This window comes from Cucumis melo, chromosome 5, assembly GCF_025177605.1.
Source record: "Cucumis melo cultivar AY chromosome 5, USDA_Cmelo_AY_1.0, whole genome shotgun sequence".
Classification (NCBI taxonomy): Eukaryota; Viridiplantae; Streptophyta; class Magnoliopsida; order Cucurbitales; family Cucurbitaceae; genus Cucumis; species Cucumis melo.
The window spans coordinates 1,521,058-1,540,720 of record NC_066861.1 but is presented as its reverse complement, the minus strand read 5'-3'; the positions used below and the strand labels follow the sequence as shown (position 1 = coordinate 1,540,720).

Genomic DNA, 19,663 nt, shown 5'->3' with positions numbered 1-19,663 from the left:
AACTTTGTTTATCAGTTCAATTAGATGGAAGTAACTTTGTTTATTAGTTCAATTAGATGGAATTAACTGACGGCTGCAGCTAATAATTCCAGCTAATGTACCACAATTTTTTTTTTCTCGATGAAAACATGATTTTTAATTAATAATAAGAACAGTCATGCAAGCACATTTTTTTTTGTCTGGTTATAGTTGATTTTATAAATGTTGTCCTAGTTTTCTGCTTTTATATTTTTTCTGATAAGCTAAAATCAGCTACAAATGTGTTCCAATAAATGTAGGTTCTACAGGTGCTGAGATTAATGCTTCAGAATCTCGGGTGAAACCAGGGAGTATTGCTCTGAAAGGAAAACTTATGTCTCTTTTTTGTCGATCAATAACAGCAGCAAATAGTTTCCCGTCAACCTTGCAGTGCATTTTTGGTTGCATATATGGTTCGATATTCTATCTTTGATTTGTTAATTTTCTAAATCATCTCATTTGGCAATAATATCAGTATATTTTTTGTCATTTATTTGGGCACCCAATGGCCAAACTAAGAAAAATGAATGACCTTCAGGAAGTATAGCCAGGATTTTTCAAGGATATTCACTATTGCTACATTAGAAACCCAAACAGAAGCATTCAATCTGCATATTCCTCAAACTTCCTCCATTTTCACTTTTATTGGCCTCATTATAGTTTTTTCATGTTATGTTGGTTATTTATCACTCTTGATTTTGTAATCTAGACCGTTGAGATACTCATTTCTAGAGAGGGTGCTATAGATATGTCAATCTAGTTGAGATATCTGGGTGCATTTATTTATCCTAAGTTTCTATGTTTCTGCATCGTTGCTCTCTTATGTCGTATTTTGAGCATTGGCTCTTTTCATTTCATTAATGAAATGTTCTATTTTTGTTTTAGAAAATAAAAAATATACTCATTTTTCTACGGGTTCTAAATCTCATATGTAGGGGATGGTACCACATCAAGGTTGAAGCAATTGGGTATGGAATTCACTGTATGGGTATTTAAACACGTAAGGATCTTTTTCTTGAAATCTTAGAAGTTGGAACTTATTTGAGAGAAATAGAAACTCTAATTTATGTGATTTAAAGTTTGTGCAATATCCTTATTTTTATTATTATTCTTCATATATTCATAAGTGTTCAGATCAGCTTACATACACCTCAACTAATCTCACAAGAGGTCTCACTTGACCCTACAACACTTGGGGTGCTAAGGAAACCCGTAGGATAGTAAATCCTAAATAAATGGACACCATGGATTGAACTTATAACCTCGATCTTAGTCCTTTTATCAAGGTTATGCCCCACTACTTACCACCAAGTCAACTCAGGATGGTTTGAAGTTTCTGCAGTGAAAATTTCATACGTTTGCTCTATTGAAAGTTGATGATCTTGGCTCCGAAAATACATAGTCCTAGATACTTCATTTATCAATTAAATATTTCTGTAAGGTTTCTAACAAGTAGAAGCTAATATTTGCTACTTTAATGGCAAAAACAGAGGCAGCACTGTGTATTATATATTTACAATGCCAAAATGATAGTAGTCGCAAGCTAAACAAGATAAATATCAGCTGAAAAACAAAGAAAAGAACATACCACCCCTCCCTATGAGCTAGGGTAGCCCCGTCGGCTTCAGCAGCTTTTTCTAACAACAATACCAAAATAAAACCTAGCTACTCCATTCCCCCGAAAGATCCTATTTATAGGCACAGAAAACATTCCTCCTGTAGGGCCTGCTCTGCACGTTCCCATTTCTAATTCTTTCTTTCCTCCTAGCTGTCACGTGAGTTTACTTTTCTGCCCTTTATTTTGTACACGTTAATAATAGGGGGTCTCATAGTTTCATATCTTAAAAAAACATAGGGACTTGGGTTTGTTCGTGCTTGTTTTTACTTTTATTTTCTTTTTTGGAATTCAATAATATTCATGGGAAGAAGAACACAACACAGGAAAATAATGCTCATCTTGGAGCATGGTTAATGGAAAATTAAAAAAAATTGGTGTCTCTTGTATGCAGTATCTCGCCGACCTAGAAGATATTGCCACCTTCCTCCTTCGTATAGATCTTTTCCTTCTTACCGTCTTAATGTTTGCCCTCTAAGATTCAGCCAACCTTTACTCACATCAAGTGTTGTAGCCACAACCTCTCCACCACACTGAAGAGTGCCATATTGTCTAAAAGAGGATCTATCATCTATGTATGCCAACCAGTCATGATTGAAGAAGAACCTTCATGTAGAGTAACTATCATATTGTCCCAGACTTTTGGTGACTCATCTCATTTTGTTTGGGTTTTTGCAACTCTTTTTTGTACTCCATTCCTCATAATGGAATCGGTCATTTTAGCAAGACAACTTTGCAGATTTCTTCTTCTGTTCACCACTTCAACAACAATTTGTTCTAATTCCTAATCTTCTTTTACACCTCTTTATGTTTCTCAGAATATTCTTTTAATAGATTAAGTTCTTCCATCTTTTTTCATCCTCTCCCGAATGGAAGGTAGTATTCCCGTTCTTCTTCCTTGCCCTTTATTGCTACAAACTTTCACAAATCTTTAGTACTCCTATCATCCTCTTTTTCTGTCCAAGAGGCAAGAGCATAGTTTGGTCTAAATTGGCAATTGCATATACAACTGGTTAGAAGAAAAGATCAACTCCGTGCTTTTACTAAAACAATGAGCTGATTCCAATCCTCAAGACATCCTCAAGACAACTGGTAGATCATGTCTACCACTCTCGAATCTTAGTGCTGCTTCTACATCTACTTCTGATTTCTCCTCACATTTGACACTCACTCACTCACACTGTACTGTTTGTGTACAGCTCCAGCTGCACTCCTTTTACTTTCAACCTTTCATTTGTCATTGTGAAACATGGATCCGTCATCCGTTGTGGCTTTATTTGTTTATTTTAATAAGAAAGAAATGGTTGATTCTTAGGATTTTAAGTCTGTTAAATTGATGAAAACAACTGACGGTAAGATGAGTCATTTAAGAGACCGATTTCTCACCTCTTGATACTGGAATCTGTCACCACCTCTTATTCTTCATTGCTTCTCTATTTATAATGTATTTTGTCCGATTTAGTATGTGTAAGAAAATGTTGCAGGCAAATGGCGATCAACTTAAGCTTATGAGTCCTGTTATACTCAACGGAATTCTGAAGTCACTTGACGGGTATTCAAATTCAGCATCAGGTTCATACTAATGAGGCTAACTATCATATTTTATGTTTTTGTGTCTTTCATACATTTCTAATATTTGATATTGTAGTAGAAACATATCTATATTGATCTAACTCACGCATTTTACCAGATTCTACTACGAGAGACACAAAAACCTTTGCTTTTCAAGCAATTGGATTGCTTGCTCAGCGCATGCCTCAACTATTTAGGTTAGCCCCTATCGAGTACTTGGTTGTCTGAATTTCATTTATGTTTCTTCTGTGCATTTTATTTTAGCAGTTCGGAATAAATCTTTCTAGTTAGGGAAATATTAGGATTATATTTATTAGCATGGTTATTAGTAATGGTATATTAGTAATTGACTAAGGAGTTTGTTAGTTTCATTAGTTATAGGAGGTGTTTGGCCCAAAGGTTTGGGAAGTAGGGAGTTTAGGAGAGTAAAGTTGTGAGCTCTACTCATAGTTTCAGTCCAGGAGTTTGTGGGTCCTATCATGAAACAACATCAATTTTATACCTTATTAACTTTTACATAGTGGGCCTCCAGGAACTCTCTAAATTTCGTAATTCTATCGAGTTTACAATTCTATCGAGTTTGCAAGGCCACTCATGTCCCAAACACCCCTTAATGCTCTTTCATTTCTTGTGTTCTAGAAGCTTTCTGTTTAGGAGGTATCCTAACAAGCTGATTTCCGTTTTCACTAATTGCAGAGATAAAATTGACATGGCTGTTCGTCTTTTTGATGCTTTGAAAATGGAGGCCCCATCTCTTCGTTTTGTTGTTCAAGAGGCGACCAATTTGCTTGTTGTTGCTTATAAGGTTTGCTCTAAGATATTAATAAATAGTCCGTCATTAGATAGTCTTTAGCATGCAATTACTTGCATAAATGAGTGATGGGAGATACTTATTTTGTTCGATAAGTGGTTTGGAGATAAACTCCTGTGCTTGAATCAGAGATAAACTCTTATGCTCAAATCATTTTGTGGCAGTTTTCATATATCTTTCTAGGAGCTCTTCTTCATTATTGGAAGGATTTTGTTGTCCATTGTCTGATGGGGAAATGACTAATTACTCTTTAGGTATCATTTTAGTTGACGGGAGCTCTTTTCTTTAGTTTGGCTCCCTTTTTGTGGCATGGTTTCTTTTTTGGATACTTTTGTATATTTTTTTCTTTTCCTCATTGAAAGTGTGGCTGTTCATTAAAGAAACAAAAAAAGATCATATTATTGTTCCATATCTGATAAAAAAAAATTATTCCATAACTGATCCACAGGAGGCTCCAACTACAGTGTTAAATGAGTTAGAGACCCTTCTTCTTAAAAATTCTCAGGAGGTACAAGTTTACATCTACTTTTTGCTTCCCTTTTTTCTTTCTTGTAATCAAGTCTCATTAGTTTCTTGTTGCTTCTGAATCGATTTCTAATTCTATAATGCTAAACAGGAAGAAGGTGAAGTGAGGTTCTGTGCTGTGAGATGGGCTACAAGGTTATTTCAATTGCAACATTGTCCAAGTCGGTTTATTTGTATGCTTGCTGCAGCAGATCCCAAATTGGACGTTAGGTACCTTACCACTCCATTTTGAAATATTAAGTTCTATAGCATGGAGTGCTAAATGATATGTGGAAAATGTTTTGCGGATTCTTATATGCTCATATTGCTCATTCTCACTGATGAAGGTAGAAAAAAAATGCTAACGTTCTACAAAAGTTACTTTTTTGTGTGGATAAAAACAGAACTTCCCCTAAATCATGGAGTACAAAATGTACAAAGACTTGCTGACTAGCAGAAATACAAAAAGACTCCCACAAAGTATGCAAATCTCTACGAGTACAATAGCCTCCGATTTTAGCAAAAAGCTTATGAACATCTTAGTAGAATATAGGTTGAGAAAATCAAAGGCATTATTACAAAAAGGCTTTGGAACTGAAGCCTAAAGAGAAACATGAAATCTCGTTAGAGACCAAACATCTCCAAGATCTCTCTCCACACCACAAAACATTCTATTGTTTCTCTCCCTCCCAAAGATCCCATGAAACTGCACGCACCCCTCCCCACAAAAGAAAACGACCTGAAGGTTTTTAGTTATAAATATAGGAGGAGTGGGTGGGAGCAAGGTGTAAAGATTTCAGAAAGAATTTCTGTTGTGTGAGGGATTTGAAAGGGTTTCCAACTAAGAATGATTTAGAGTTTGGGGTTTTCTTGAAGGGGAAAGATGGCTGACTTACCCAAATTCCCATGATTCTCGGGAATTTGACTTCTCTGCACGTCTTTCTAATCTGGTGGCAAATCTAGGGCACTCACACGATAAAAAAGGACAAAATCCTATTTTTTCGTTAACAACACAGCTGACCCACCAAAAATCCCATGATTCTCGGCAATTTGAATTTTCTGCAGACTTTCCTAATCCAGTGGCAATTAATATTCCATGTGAACAGATTCCCTCGCATTATCCTGCATTGACTTATCAAAATACCCTCCTAGGCCCCACAAAATCACCATCACCTTCCTTTAATCAGCCATCATTGGCAATGGTTACTTTCCAAGCCGATTCATTCAATTTGTGTGAAGGAACAAAACACATGGCAACATCTAAATACCAACAACAAATGTTCTCTGATCCAGAAACCTACTTGACCAGCCCTCTCTCCCCAAAAGACGATTTTTCCACACACTCGTTGGAAGATGCTATTTTTGGAGAAACCCAGCAGAATCCAACCTCCCAATTACTATCTGGCCCCTTGTCCCTACCGATTTGCACAACCCAATACAACATCCTATCCCATCGACACAACCTTCAACTGGTGACATCCCATCAACATCAACAGCCACCCCTATCAGTCTTCGGGATATGGCTTTTATACTTTTGCAACACGGCTCGTGTGTCATGACCATCCTCTCTCTTCCCCCACCAAAGGCGAAAAAGCCTTACACCGCCAACAGTAAATGTAATAAACTAAAGAGGGAACTTCAAAATCTGCAATCATCAATTTACTACGATAAATCATTGGCTTTAGCCAATAGGGAGGGTTCTGAGGTTGCTAAATGAAGATCATCTCATGGAATGTTCGTAGCTTGAATTCTCGGAAGAAACGTGCCTGGATAAGGGGTTGTTGTAGCAAAAAAACCCGAGTATTGTTCTTCTCCAGGAAACCAAACTTGATACCGATTCCTATATCATTAAAATCCATTTGGAGCTCTGGGTTTATTGGCTGGACGTAGCTTGATGCGATTGATATTTCAGGTGGTCTCCTTATTTTATGGTGTGCACCTGATTTCATGAGGTTATACAGGGCCTTTATATAGTTTCTATACATATTTCCTTGTCTGATGGTTTTTCTTTTTGGCTCTCAACTGCATATGACCCATTCGCTAGTTTTTATCACTCAAATTTTTGGTAGGAACTTGATGGTTTGGCGGGATTGGGAGGCGATTTTTGGATTATTGGTGGTGATTTTAATATAACTAGATGGTCATGGGAGAAATCATATGATCAATCTGTTACAAATAACATTCGGCTTTTCAACCAATGGATTGCTAATTATCATTTAAGGGGTGTGCCTTGAAAAAATGCAACCTACACTTAATTCAGCTCTGGACGTACCAAATATGCGTCCTTAATTGATTGTTTTTTGGTTACTGACATTTGTGCTACTAAATTTGGATCCTTTCAAGTATGTCGATTAGATCGTGTCACTTCGGATCATTTTCCTTTTGCTATGACTGCAAGTGATAATGTGATATTGATTGGGGTCCATGCCCTTTCAGATTTGGGAACTCCTGGTTCTCTACTCCATCATTTTGGCCACTTGTGGATACTTGAAGGACAAACAATAGGGTTGCTGGTTGGCCTAGACATGGATTGATGATGAAGCTCAAAGCATTAAAAAATTTTCTTCATTCATGGAATAACAATCAATCGTAGAGAGACAACTAAATTACCATCCCTTATCTCTTAACTCCGAGAGTTGGATAATATAGGCAACAAGGCTCAACTTTCTGCAGAACAATTATCCACAAAGTCGTTCACTGAGGGAACAAATTGAACAATTAGCTGCACAGGAGCACATCCAATGGCGGCAACGTAGTAAACTTAAATGGTTCACAGAGGGGGATGAAAACACTCGTTTTTTTCATGGTATTGTTGCTGCTTGTAAAAGGAAAAGTTCGATTTCTGAAATTCTCTCCAAAAACGGTTGAAGCCTATTGGCTATGGACAATATTGAATCTGAATTTTGCGATTTCTACAAAAATCTCTTTACTAAGAAGGCTGGTTCTCAGTTTCTACCAATAAATGTGAATTGGAATCCGATTTCGAATAATAATGCTGTTGGTCTTGAACGCTCGTTTTCTGAAGAAGAGGTTTTCTTGGCTATCTCTTCTCTTGGTGCTATTAAGTCTCCTAGTCCTGATGGATTTATAGCAAAAATTTTAAATTTTTTTTGGACTACTTTAAAAGACGACATTATGAATATGGTCCATTATTTTTTTGACTTCGGAATTATCAGTGTCTCCCTAAATGAAACCTATATTTGTCTCATTCCAAAGAAATTGGATGCTAGAATGATCTTTGGTTATTGGCCGATCAGCCTCATCCCGCGTGCTTACAAGATTATTGCTTGGGTCGTATCGAATCGATTGAAACAGGTTCTTCCATCTACCATTGCTCTAAATCAGCTTGCTTTTGTTGAAAATAGACAGATTCTAGATGCATCATTTATGGCTAATGAATTAGTGGATGATTTTTTTTTAAAGGAAACAAATCTCATTTGTTACAAAATGAGGCAGAGCTCAAGATACAAGAGGGTTATAGGGTTGTAAAATGAGCAATTAAAGAACTAGGGATCAGTAGACGCATCTGGACATTTCAACTTGGTTGATACCCCTTTAGCGTCCTTGTCATATTCGAAAAATATAGAAGTGAAATGACATAGAACTAGTAAAAGTCCAAAACATGAGACCTTTACATTAGTAGCCTATCATGAACAAAAGACTAAAAGACAAATCTAAATTGGGCTGAGATAGGGCCCTTTCCTAGCTCTCCCTAGTTGGACTCAAAATGACTAAACAATAAAAGCTTGCTAGTTGAGATGAATGTCCTATGTGGAATAATCTTGGAATCCTTTGACCATGGAGCACCATTATGAAGCATTTAAACATCCCAAATTGATTGGACCATACTGAAGCCATATTGTGGAAAACGTGTTGATTTCTTTCAAACCATATTTCTTTGAATAAAGGCTTGACTGACATTGCATGTAACGAAGAAAGGTGTGATTATTATACTTGATCTTGAAAAAGCTTTTGATACGGTCGATTGGGACTTTTTAGATGCAATTCTTCAGGCTAAAGGCTTTGGAAGGTTTTGGTGTAAGTGAATTCATGGATGTGTCTCTAGTGCAAAATTTTCCATTGTTATTAATGGTATACCTCGTGGTAAAATAATCCTTACTTTCGGCATTAGACAAAGTGATCCTCTTTCTCCTTTTCTTTTTATATTGGTTTTCGATTGCTTAAGTCGTCTGTTGGACCAAAATTTGATAGCCACTTGCTCCATTGGTGCTTCGAGTTTTATCCTAAATCACTTGCAATTTGTTGACGACACTTTGCTCTTTTCCGCTGCTGAATGTGCTGCCCCTACATGCTTGTTTAAGATTATTCATGTCTTTGAACAAGCTTCTGGTTTATCTATTAATCTCTCTAAAAGTGAGCTCCTTGACATTCATATCTCCGATGATGATCTGGATTGGATGTTGTCTATTTTTGGGTGTAAGACGGGACAATGGCCAGCTTCACTGGCCTTCCCCTTGGTGGTAACTCTAAATTGATGATTTTCTGGCAACCAATGATTGAGTAGTTCCAACAAAAACTTCATAAGAGTTATTCATGAACAAGAAAATTGGAGAGAAATCATTCTTGAGCATTGTAAACTCTTGTACTATTCTCCCTGACCATTTTAGTGGAACCGGCACTGGTAGTAGAGAACTGGAAGTAGCCCACACTGGGTGAACCAATATAAACTGGGTGTCATCTCTCTTCCCTTCAACTTATTTTATTATCGTTCGTGTTGCTTGAAAGCTTAGGTTGGTTTATTTATTCTTTTAAGCTAGCAAGTTACAAATTGGTTATTCCGTATAATTTGGAACTCGAATTTGATCTGGGATTGTTGGATAATATTGACTGAATTTAGTTGATTAATTTAGATTGATATACTATTATCCCCAACAGTGACTGAGATGAGGAAAAAACCTATCCAGGCTTCAAACTTCCTCCTAACTGAGGGAGTGGGGGAAGAGAAAAAGAAGGTTTTGTCAGCACATGTACATGTGACTTAAGAACTTATGCAAGTAGGAAAGAAGAGAAGAAGCAAGTAAAGGAGGAAGAGAAATATTGGGCTTGCATAACCAGGATTGTATTTTCTAACTTCCTTACGCAGGTATGTTATCTTTGTACATTTAAAACAGTAAGTGTTGCATGGAAGAACATTCTCTATGGAAAGAAAAATCGATGACTGAGGATTTCTTAGAAAACCATCTGACATAACCAAATTAGCATATTGGGTACTGTTATAAATTGAAAATATCGATTTTCCTGTAAAGATAGTTGGCCATTTCATTTAGAATTTCATGCTTCAAAGAGGAGGTACATTATTTTATTTTTTCTTTAGATGCTGACGATAGACTCAGAAAATTTCTCAGTTTTATTCCCCCGGGTATGTCTAAACTGTGGTAGCGAGGAAGAATCCACAGATAGCTTGTTTCTGGGATGGTCTTTGGCTTCAGTTAGTTGGTCTAGACTCTAACGTGTTTGATAAGACTTAATGTATACAGTATACACAATAATATGAATATTACCCCTCCAAAACTCTTACCCAATTGCTGTATTTAAGGAAATGCTAGCATTTTGTGGACTCCTTCAACTAAAACCATTCTTTGGGATCTCTAGATTAAAAGAATCAATAGGCTGTTAAAGATAGAAATAGAGAGCTTAACGTATATTGAGAGTGGTACAGCACATCATTTTCTCTTGAGTAACATTTCACCAAATTGTTGGGAATTTACACGAGATATAAATAAATGCGAATTGAACTAAATTATATCTCAAATTTCCATTTCACAGGTTAGAGCCAACTAAGCAATCGACTATGAAATTGTAAATGATAAAGCACAGGGAAAAAGAAGAAGAATACTGAAAATTATACTGGTTTGCCCCAAACTTGGGACTACGTTTGGTCTTCTGCAACTGCAATTTCTAATATTATGTAGATTGAAAAGACACCCCGAACATGCTTACAAATCTCTCTTCCCAAATAGCCCAACAAGAACTATTTGAATTCAAGTACCAACAAATTGGTAACTTGAAATAAACAACAAAAGAAACCCTAAACCCAATTTCTCACTCCCATACTAAAATAACACACTGGAATTAAAATTTGGTTGGGTGGTATTTCTCAACTTTCGGCAAGAAAGGCTTACGGCCCTGTGTACTTCATGACACACGTGTGCACAAAATTTCTTCTAAAATTTATCTCCTTTAATAGATGAAGCCACCGCCTTTTGATTTCTTCTTTCAATTAAAACCTTTAAATTAACCCATTAGAATACTTGCTTATAGAAGTTTATTAGAAGCGAGATAAGCAACTTTATTTTCTTCCTCCACCGCACTTATCCGTTTTTATTTTAAAGAAAAAATCACCTTCAATTTTAATTGGCAAGCTTATTGGTTAAGTAAATGAGTTGGGCCAAAATGTGGGCTTGGAGTTTTGGCTTCAATTCCCAACACAAACTTCTTTGAGGCTCCCTTGAACTGCCCTTATTTTCAATTTGGTTCCTTTTTTAAATTTCCGTTCTTGAGTGCTTGGGAGGAGATTACTTGTTCAGTTGGTCCCATTTTTCCCTCCTCGCGTGCTCTCTCACTCTTTTTATAGTGAATGTTTTTTTATCAAACGAAAACAAGAGATACATTTGTTGCCTGCAGTACGCTTTTCAAATTCTTGTCTTATCGTCTTTTTTTTTTATTTCCTTTCTCTTAGCTTCTTCCTTTTCCCATTCTCTCGATGTTTGTTGATGGGACCCGATTTCTTAAATTACTCTTTCTTTTAGGGAAATGGCCCTTGAGGGCCTTTTTGGAGCAAAAGGTGAAGCCCGAACTACAACTCAAACTCATGACGTTAAATATCCAAATTTTGGGGTCATGCTAGATTACATTATTAAGCAACAGCCATTGTTGTTATGTTCAACTGAGTTGAGGGAACAACGGCTTCTTTTTCCAGCTCAAACATACATCGCAATGATAAAATTTTTGCTACAATGCTTTGAGGCAGAGTTGCAGTATGATGATTCTTTTGAACCGTCATCTACTAATGAGTCTTCTGTGGAAACTATGTGCCTATTTTTAGAACATGCCATGGCATATGAGGGCTCTGTTGAGTTGCATTCTACTGCTTTCAAGGCATTGATTACCATTGGATCTTATTTACCAGAGGTGGGTTGCTTTTTCTTTAAACTATCTCCAGCCATATTCATGTTTTCACTTTGCTTGATGTTCTTGTGGTGGTGTGGTTATTCTATACAGGTGATATCAAAACATTATGCATCAAAGGTTTCCTGGATAAAGAGCTTTCTTAGTCACATAGATATCGATACTCGTGAATCTGCAGCACGCTTACTTGGAATAGCTTCTTCTGCACTGACAACGTCAGCATCATCATCTGTTCTTGAAGGACTATTGACCTCAATTCATGGAGCACATAATTTAAGGTGGAAGCAGTACTAGATGGAAATGGAGATTTAAGAATCATGTTTCTCTCTTATATAGGAAACAAAAAGGTCATATTTCTGTCTTTTGTATTTTGAGTTTATTCTTGGATTTGTTTATTCTGCAGGTTTGAGACTCAGCATGGATTGCTATGTGCTATAGGATTTGTTACTGCAGATTGTGTTTCCAAAACACCAATAGTAAGTTGATTAATTTCTCTTTCTCCCTACCAAATTTCTTGTCAATATTTTATTCTGTGTGCTCGCTCGCTTTTCCTCCCTTCCCTTCTTTCTTTCTTTCTTTCTTCTGACATGAAGATATAAGTTTTTGTTGCTGGATGGGAGATGGATTTTCCGTGTTGCATAAAATTACCTCTATATCTTGTGTTTTTATTCTAGAAGAGTGTCAATATATTCTTTCAGTTTCTTTATTAATCAATGGAAAGTTTGTTTTAATTTTTTCTCCTTTTAAGATTGGACTTCTTATTGCATTTTGTAATCCTTGTTCTTAGTTATTCATTTAGGCCCTATGTTTTTTGTACATTCTTCATCAATATCCACATATTCTCGAGTTCCTTTCTTTCTTTCTTTTCATGAAAAGTTTAACTTTATTTTAGGAATTGAAAATGCTTAGGATTGCCAGCTCCAGCTATCACTTTCACCTTCAAGCAAAAAGGTGCAGAACCGTCTGACAAGTTTATCCTTAGTTGTAAGAAAATGACAGATGCCTTGAAAATTCGTTGCTAGTAGAAGCCCAGATATTAGAATAAAGCTTATGGTGCTCAATATTTAATTCTTCAGAACAGTATCCTTAAAAAATATTTATTTTCTCCCAAACCAAATATACGACTGGCTTAGAACCAGAAAGTCGGATAAGTTCTCCCTTTGGCTTTACCAAAAAAAAAAAAAAAAAGCATTGTTTTCTTTGTTCCCTATATAACATCTTGAGTGACATAGGAGAACAGTTAGCATAGTTATTCACACACTCATTACTTTTTCGATCTAATATTACCTTATATTGGATTGTACTTAAATGTTGAAGTAGAAGGCTATTCAAGATACTCATCAATAAATTTCATCATTTTGTCATATTTATAATTATTGGTCCCGTCTATTATATCATATTTATAATTATGCCATATATATTCTGAATAAGAGAGATTATTACTAATAGATTCTACTTATATTTATGTTAATTAGATCTCATCTCAAGTTTATTTATTGCCTAGAGATACAGTCATTAACTTTAAGTTTTTCACATATTACTCAGACATTGCTTGAGGATACGCTCAAGTGTTTGGTTGGCGTTGTTAATTCTGAGACTGCAGCAATATCCTCGGTGGCAATGCAGGCCATTGGTCATATAGGGTTGCGTATACCGTTGCCACCACTTAGTAGTAATTCTGAGACAGGTAATCATAGTTATCCCAGTTGGGAGTTCTAGGGTTTTGTTGTTCGTGCTTTGTGGTTTTTTTCTATGTACTTATATACTTAACTAAACTGGATGCAGTTGATGTTTTGACGATTTTACGTGACAAGTTGAGCAAGCTATTGTTGGGTGATGATATTAATGCAATTCAGAAGATTCTTTTATCCATTGGACATGTATGTTTCAAGGAAACATCATCAACATGTCTAAATGTTTCCCTGGATTTAATTTTCCATCTGTGCCGGTGCAAGGTGAATTTTATCTACCTGTTATTTTTACTTACCTAAGCTTGTTTTTATTTTTAGCGAATGGGCAATTAGTGTAATTTAATTCTATTTTCTTTTATCCTAACCTAATTAGAAAGGTAGGAACTTCCTTGTGTACATTTTATGTAATCATATAATTATCACATTGAACTTTTAGGTAAGTAATATGAGATAGGAGTTCAAACTAAAACTTTTAGGACAAATTTTATTCATATTTGTATAGTATCCTTGTGTTTTATTTGTTTTTATTTTTTGGGTGTTATTTCTATTTTGCTCTTTTTTTCTTTTCTCAGTCTACTCCTATGAAGTCTATTATTTCTCTATCTGATAATCTTTTCTTCTTTAATAAAAAACGTTGTTTCCCTTTTTAGAAAAAGTAAAATTTTGTGGGAATCAAATCTTCATCCGATCTTCATTCTTATGCTTTCTCCCCTGCGCTAATAGTTTGTGCTATAAAGTTCTATTTCCTTGTTAGTTGAGGACAACTTATGGCAAGTTCTTCCTTGTAACATCCTATTTTGTATATGATCAAATCTTATACATTATATGACTTCCTGCACTGCCAATTTCAGGTTGAAGATATTCTTTTTGCTGCTGGGGAGGCTTTGTCCTTTCTATGGGGTGGTGTTCCTGTGACCGCTGATGTGATTCTCAAAACCAATTATGCATCTCTTTCTTCTGCATCAAACTTTCTTGGCGGAGATGTGAACTCCTATTTGCTAAAATATAAGTGCAACGTAGCAGGAACAGATGAAACCACTGAAAAATTTCATGCTACAGTTAGAGATTCGATAACCAAAAAATTGTTTGATGATCTCTTATACAGTACAAGGAAAGAAGAGCGCTGTGCTGGAGCAGTCTGGCTCGTATCACTTGCAATGTATTGTGGTAATCATCCAGCCATCCAGCAACTCCTTCCACAAATTCAGGTCTGTTTCTAATAAGCATATTTAAGGGAATAATATTCATTCCTCCTTCTGAAAGATGTTGGACCGGTATGGCAACCTTAGAGGGGTGAATAGGGTTTAATTAAACTTTTTTTTTTGTAAATATGCCAAAATTAAACTAATTAGATAATTTTTAAATTAAATAAAAAAACTTTAGCTAATTTATGTTAAATAGCAAGATTGAAAAAAAAGTATGTCACAGAGTAACAATTAATCTCAAGCAACAAGAATATGCAACTAAAATTAAATGCAAAATTAATTAGAAAAGAGGTGGAGAAGAAGACACCACAATTTTATAGTGGTTCAGTTGAACTACATCCACTTTCCCAAGCACCTCTTGGGATTTTGATTGAAAACCTTCTTTTGACTCTCTCCACGTATTAGAGTCGAACCGCTACTTGCTCATTTTTCGGATTCAAGAGCAAACTTGATTCTTTCCACGGGTTAAGATCCAACCGTCACAATATGTTGAAGTTTTAAAATATACAAAAGAAAACTCTCTAAAAAGACGGAGTATACAATTTTAAGCTTACAATACAATAAGAATTCTCTTGAGGACAAGATGAAAAGATTGAGAATTGGAAGCTTTAGAGAGAATAACAATGGTGACTTCTGCAATTCTTGAGGACCGTAAAGTTAACAAAGTTGTTAAAAATTTGGGGGAAAATGAAGTATTTAAAAAGAGGAGAAAGATATTGAAATCCAAAATCATTTTGGGTCATTGGATGTAAGTGAAGGAAAGTTGAATGGTTGAGATTTAGACTCAATTAGCCGTTAGACAAAAACACAAATCATATAATAATATATCGTTTTTAAAATAATTTGTTTTAAAGCCCAAAAAAAACAAGCTCATTATCTTTTTAAAAAACTAGCTGTTAGACACAAAGATAAATAATAGTATTAAATTCATTTTTTTTTAAAAGCCAATCCAAAAAACAAAAAAAACAAAAAAACAAAAGCCACATGTGTTGCTTCTCCATTGCTTCAAGTGGCTTTCTCTAATTAGTTCAATTTGATTATTTGGCCGCCATGTCACCATTTCGGATATTTTTTGGTTAAGCTTTTTTTAGAAATATTTTCTTCGTTTGAACTCCGATTTGGGTGATTCAAGAGGCACCAGAGACTGAGAATCATTGTTCCGAGCTCTATGTTATGGACTAATCAAAATAATAAAATTGTCAATAAAAAATTCAGATGTGTTATCATCAAAACATTAATTAATTGATTAATTAAAATTAATTAATTAATTTGAGATTAAGAGTCAAAAGGCCAACAAAAGATTCAAACCATATTGGCTGTGAAACAGAGCTGAGGAAATATTAATTGAAAAAAAAAGTGTACACTTTTGGTCCTTGAGGTTTGGGTTAGGTTGCATTGGATCCCTAACTTTCAAATTTGACATTTTAACCTATGAAGTTTGTGTGTAGTATCATTTCGGTCCCTCAATCCAATTTCCTGTTAAATATGTAACTGAAGCTGAAGTGGTAATATTTTATTATTATTATTTTTTAAATTTTTAAATAAAATATATTTTATCAGTTTCTAAAGTAAAATAATATTCGCTCAAGAAATACTTATATTCCCATCTTCAATAGATGGGTTTATTAGAATTTAGATTCTCTTTCAGTTGCTCTCATCTGGGGTTGAGCTACATCTCTTTTTCGCTCCAGATGTTTGGAGGTAGACCTTCTCGCTACAATATTTGAATTTGGTGATTTTGTTAACTTTTCAATTTAATTATTATTCCATCGCTACAAATTGGCATGTGAAATGGAAGTAATAATTCAAGTCAGTAAAATCAACAAATTTAATTTATGAATTATTAGTTGCATCTCTGATGTGTTTTTAGTTTTTAGACTTGGCACTGAAAAATTTGAATCTTGATGAGTTTATAATATCTTGTCCATTGCACATTCTAAAGATATATGTGTTTATCCGTATGCAGGAAGCCTTCTTAAATCTTTTGGGTGAGCAGAATGAACTTGTACAGGAGTTGGCTTCACAAGGAATGAGCATTGTGTATGAATTGGGTGATTCATCAATGAAGACAAACTTGGTAAATGCTCTTGTCGGCACTCTGACTGGTTCAGGGAAGAAAAAAAGAGCAATTAAAGTAAGCCAGTGTTTTGATCTCTATATTTGTTGTCTCTTTTCTTTTTCCTTTCCCTATGTACTCCCTTTTGTATTTTTGGTGGTGAATCAGAGACTCACGTATTTATTTATCAGCTTGTTGAAGACACTGAAGTTTTTCAAGAATCAATCGGTGAAAATCCTAGTGGGGGAAAGATAAGCACTTATAAGGAACTTTGCAGTTTGGCGAATGAGATGGGACAACCAGACTTAATTTATAAGTTTATGGACCTAGCGAACCACCAAGCATCATTGAACTCCAAGAGAGGTGCTGCCTTTGGGTTCTCTAAGATAGCAAAGCAAGCTGAGGATGCATTGAAGCCTTATTTGCATTCATTGATTCCAAGGCTTGTTCGATACCAATATGATCCTGACAAAAATGTGCAGGTAATTCATATGCAACCTCTCATGCCTTCGATGAAATCAACAGTAAATCTAGTTCAGGAGTTAACAATTGATTGTATAGTGTTTCTCATTCAATCTTATGATTTATCATAAGCTTATTTTCAAATATAGCAAAATGAACCAAAATATTTACGAAATATAGCAAAATATCACGTTCTATCTACGATGGACCACAATAGACCAAAGATAAACCACTATCCGTGCCTATCTATAACGAGAGACACAAAAGAAGTCTATCGTAGTCTATCGTAGATAAATTGTGATATGTTGCTATATTTGTAAATATTTTCAGAATTTGTGTCATTGAAAACAATTTCCTTTTGATTATATGGAATGTTTGATCGGGGGTTGAATGACATGCAGTACTAAGTAACTGCTCAGGGCAGCTTTACGCTTTTTTTTTTCTTTTTCATCCCATCTGTTAATTTATAGCAAACCGGTTATTCTTATTAATGTAGTGTAATTTCTTGATGTAATTAAAAAAACTTGAAAAAATAATAGCATAAGAAGAAATTTCTAGTGCTTTAAAATTAGCTCTATTTTCAAATATAGTAAAATGAACCAAAATATCACGGTCTATCTATAATTGATCAAGATGATAGATACCTGAAGTGGTCTATCTTGGTCTATTGTGGTTTATCACAAACAGATTATGATATTTTGCTATAATTGTAGATATTTTCATATTATATGAAGTTTAAACTACCCTTTTAGTTTAATTATAACTATATAAACTAATGAGTAGTGTGAGCTTACACCAGTATTCTTTGATGTGCAAATATACTTTAAAATATTAATGATGAGAAAGACCTCTGTTAAATATTTAAACAAATTGTACGCTCTAATATTATTTTACATAGACTTTGATCAACATGATTTAACCGCACGAATAGCATAATTGTTTTATTATTTATTACTTATTATTTATTAAAGGATAGAAATATATATTATCTGTGGAAGGGCTTTAGGGTAGAAGTTTTGGAACTACATTTTTGTCTAACCTTTTATAAAATCTGAAACTAATACATTCCTATACTAAACGTAACTGGATTTGGGCATGTTGTGGTTGAATTGTAGGGATTTTTCTACTACTTTATTTTATAGTGAAGTTTATATGTTATTGTGGTTGTAGTTGGGCATTTTGTTACTTGATTTTCTGTATGTTGTAGGTTGAATTTTGTGTGATCTGTTGGTTTGTTGGTTCAAGGGTAACTTTTTGTCTTTATTGGAGAATATATTAAGGTCCGAGTTTAATATACTGAAATTAAAAGGATGAAGTGACTCGCTAATTTAGTAGAGTCAAATTGAGTTTTGTTCCTTAGAATTTATATTTGCTAATATACAAAGGATAGAAGTCTATGCTATTGAAGTTTTATGAGTAAGATAAATATAAACTTCAAATTATGTGACTTTTTTATAAGAAACAGTTTCATTGATGATATGAAATTACAAAAAGAGAATAAACCCGAAGACAAAGTAGTTATTGGAACTTATTATTTCAATAAAAAGCTTTGTTTCCATTTTACATTAGAAGTCCTACCAAAGATATTTATAGTATCTGTATAAAAAGAATAGCCAGCTGTTATTATTAAATTCATTAGGGACAGAGGGCTTTGGATAATGCAGAAATCATGATAAAGAAATTCTATCTTATTTATACATTCACTCTATAATCGTGTTTCACAACAGAACTGAATTAGACAAATAGTTATAAGAAAGTAATGACTCTATAACATGGAATTTGGTTTTCTATTTGCTTTTGTCCATACTAAATTCATATATGTGGTAATGCATCGACTTTAAGCCACCTCTTTTAAATCACTTCATTATGGTGAGATGAAAGTTAATATGTTTCTAGCATACTTTATTTCATTAGTCCAATGTGTGCACTACTTTTTCGTTAAGTTACCATCCTCAAAAGTTTGGCTTAAAATAATCTTCATTCTTGTGATTTTCTAGGATGCAATGGCACATATTTGGAAATCACTAGTGGACGACTCGAAGAAAACGATCGATGAAAATTTAGATCTTATAATAACTGATTTAATAACACAAAGTGGATCTAGGCTTTGGCGGTCACGAGAAGCATCTTGTCTTGCCCTTGCTGACATTATACAAGGACGAAAATTTAGTCAGGTAGCTATCATATTGGCTGTGGATGTCCTAAGAATCATTTTAGTTGACAACATAAGTTTGTTTAAGCCGTCATGCTTGTTTAATGAAAAGTGAGAGTGGATGAAATTTGGATCTTAGCTCAGAGGTGTGTAAGTCTTCAAGTTCCATGGGTGCTCTCTGCAGGTCGCTCAAACTGAACAAAGAGGGATTTTACCTTGTGAATAATGTTTTCTTCTTTTGACAATTGCATATACAACATATATTAACAAATATATGACATATGAATTAAAATTCTTTATATATTGCAGCGACTTATCTGGTGTTATTCAACATTTTAATTATTTTCCTAGATTTGGACACTCGTTTTTCTTCAAATTTTTCAGCTTACAATTTGGTCCAGAATTTGGATATAAAATAAATATCAAAT

At 34.6% G+C, this 19,663-nt stretch overlaps 1 protein-coding gene across 7 annotated transcripts in view; it reads left to right on the top strand.

Moving 5' to 3' along the window:
• LOC103491455 (uncharacterized) overlaps positions 1 to 19,663 on the top strand; it is a 37,933-nt gene that overhangs the window by 7,973 nt on the left and 10,297 nt on the right. For all 7 annotated transcript variants that reach the window (XR_007821111.1, XR_007821112.1, XR_538069.3 and 4 more), the window contains exons 8-23: positions 279 to 431; positions 954 to 1,018; positions 3,118 to 3,205; positions 3,324 to 3,402; positions 3,902 to 4,010; positions 4,465 to 4,524; positions 4,633 to 4,751; positions 11,291 to 11,672; positions 11,763 to 11,947; positions 12,073 to 12,145; positions 13,215 to 13,356; positions 13,455 to 13,624; positions 14,212 to 14,568; positions 16,532 to 16,699; positions 16,813 to 17,103; positions 19,081 to 19,257. Coding sequence is in view for 2 of the 7 variants with exons in the window: in XM_051085119.1 (XP_050941076.1) it covers positions 279 to 431; positions 954 to 1,018; positions 3,118 to 3,205; positions 3,324 to 3,402; positions 3,902 to 4,010; positions 4,465 to 4,524; positions 4,633 to 4,751; positions 11,291 to 11,672; positions 11,763 to 11,947; positions 12,073 to 12,145; positions 13,215 to 13,356; positions 13,455 to 13,624; positions 14,212 to 14,568; positions 16,532 to 16,699; positions 16,813 to 17,103; positions 19,081 to 19,257 (2,618 nt within the window). In the remaining 5 variants the exon portion in view is untranslated. The remainder of the gene's footprint in view (positions 1 to 278; positions 432 to 953; positions 1,019 to 3,117; positions 3,206 to 3,323; positions 3,403 to 3,901; positions 4,011 to 4,464; positions 4,525 to 4,632; positions 4,752 to 11,290; positions 11,673 to 11,762; positions 11,948 to 12,072; positions 12,146 to 13,214; positions 13,357 to 13,454; positions 13,625 to 14,211; positions 14,569 to 16,531; positions 16,700 to 16,812; positions 17,104 to 19,080; positions 19,258 to 19,663) is intronic.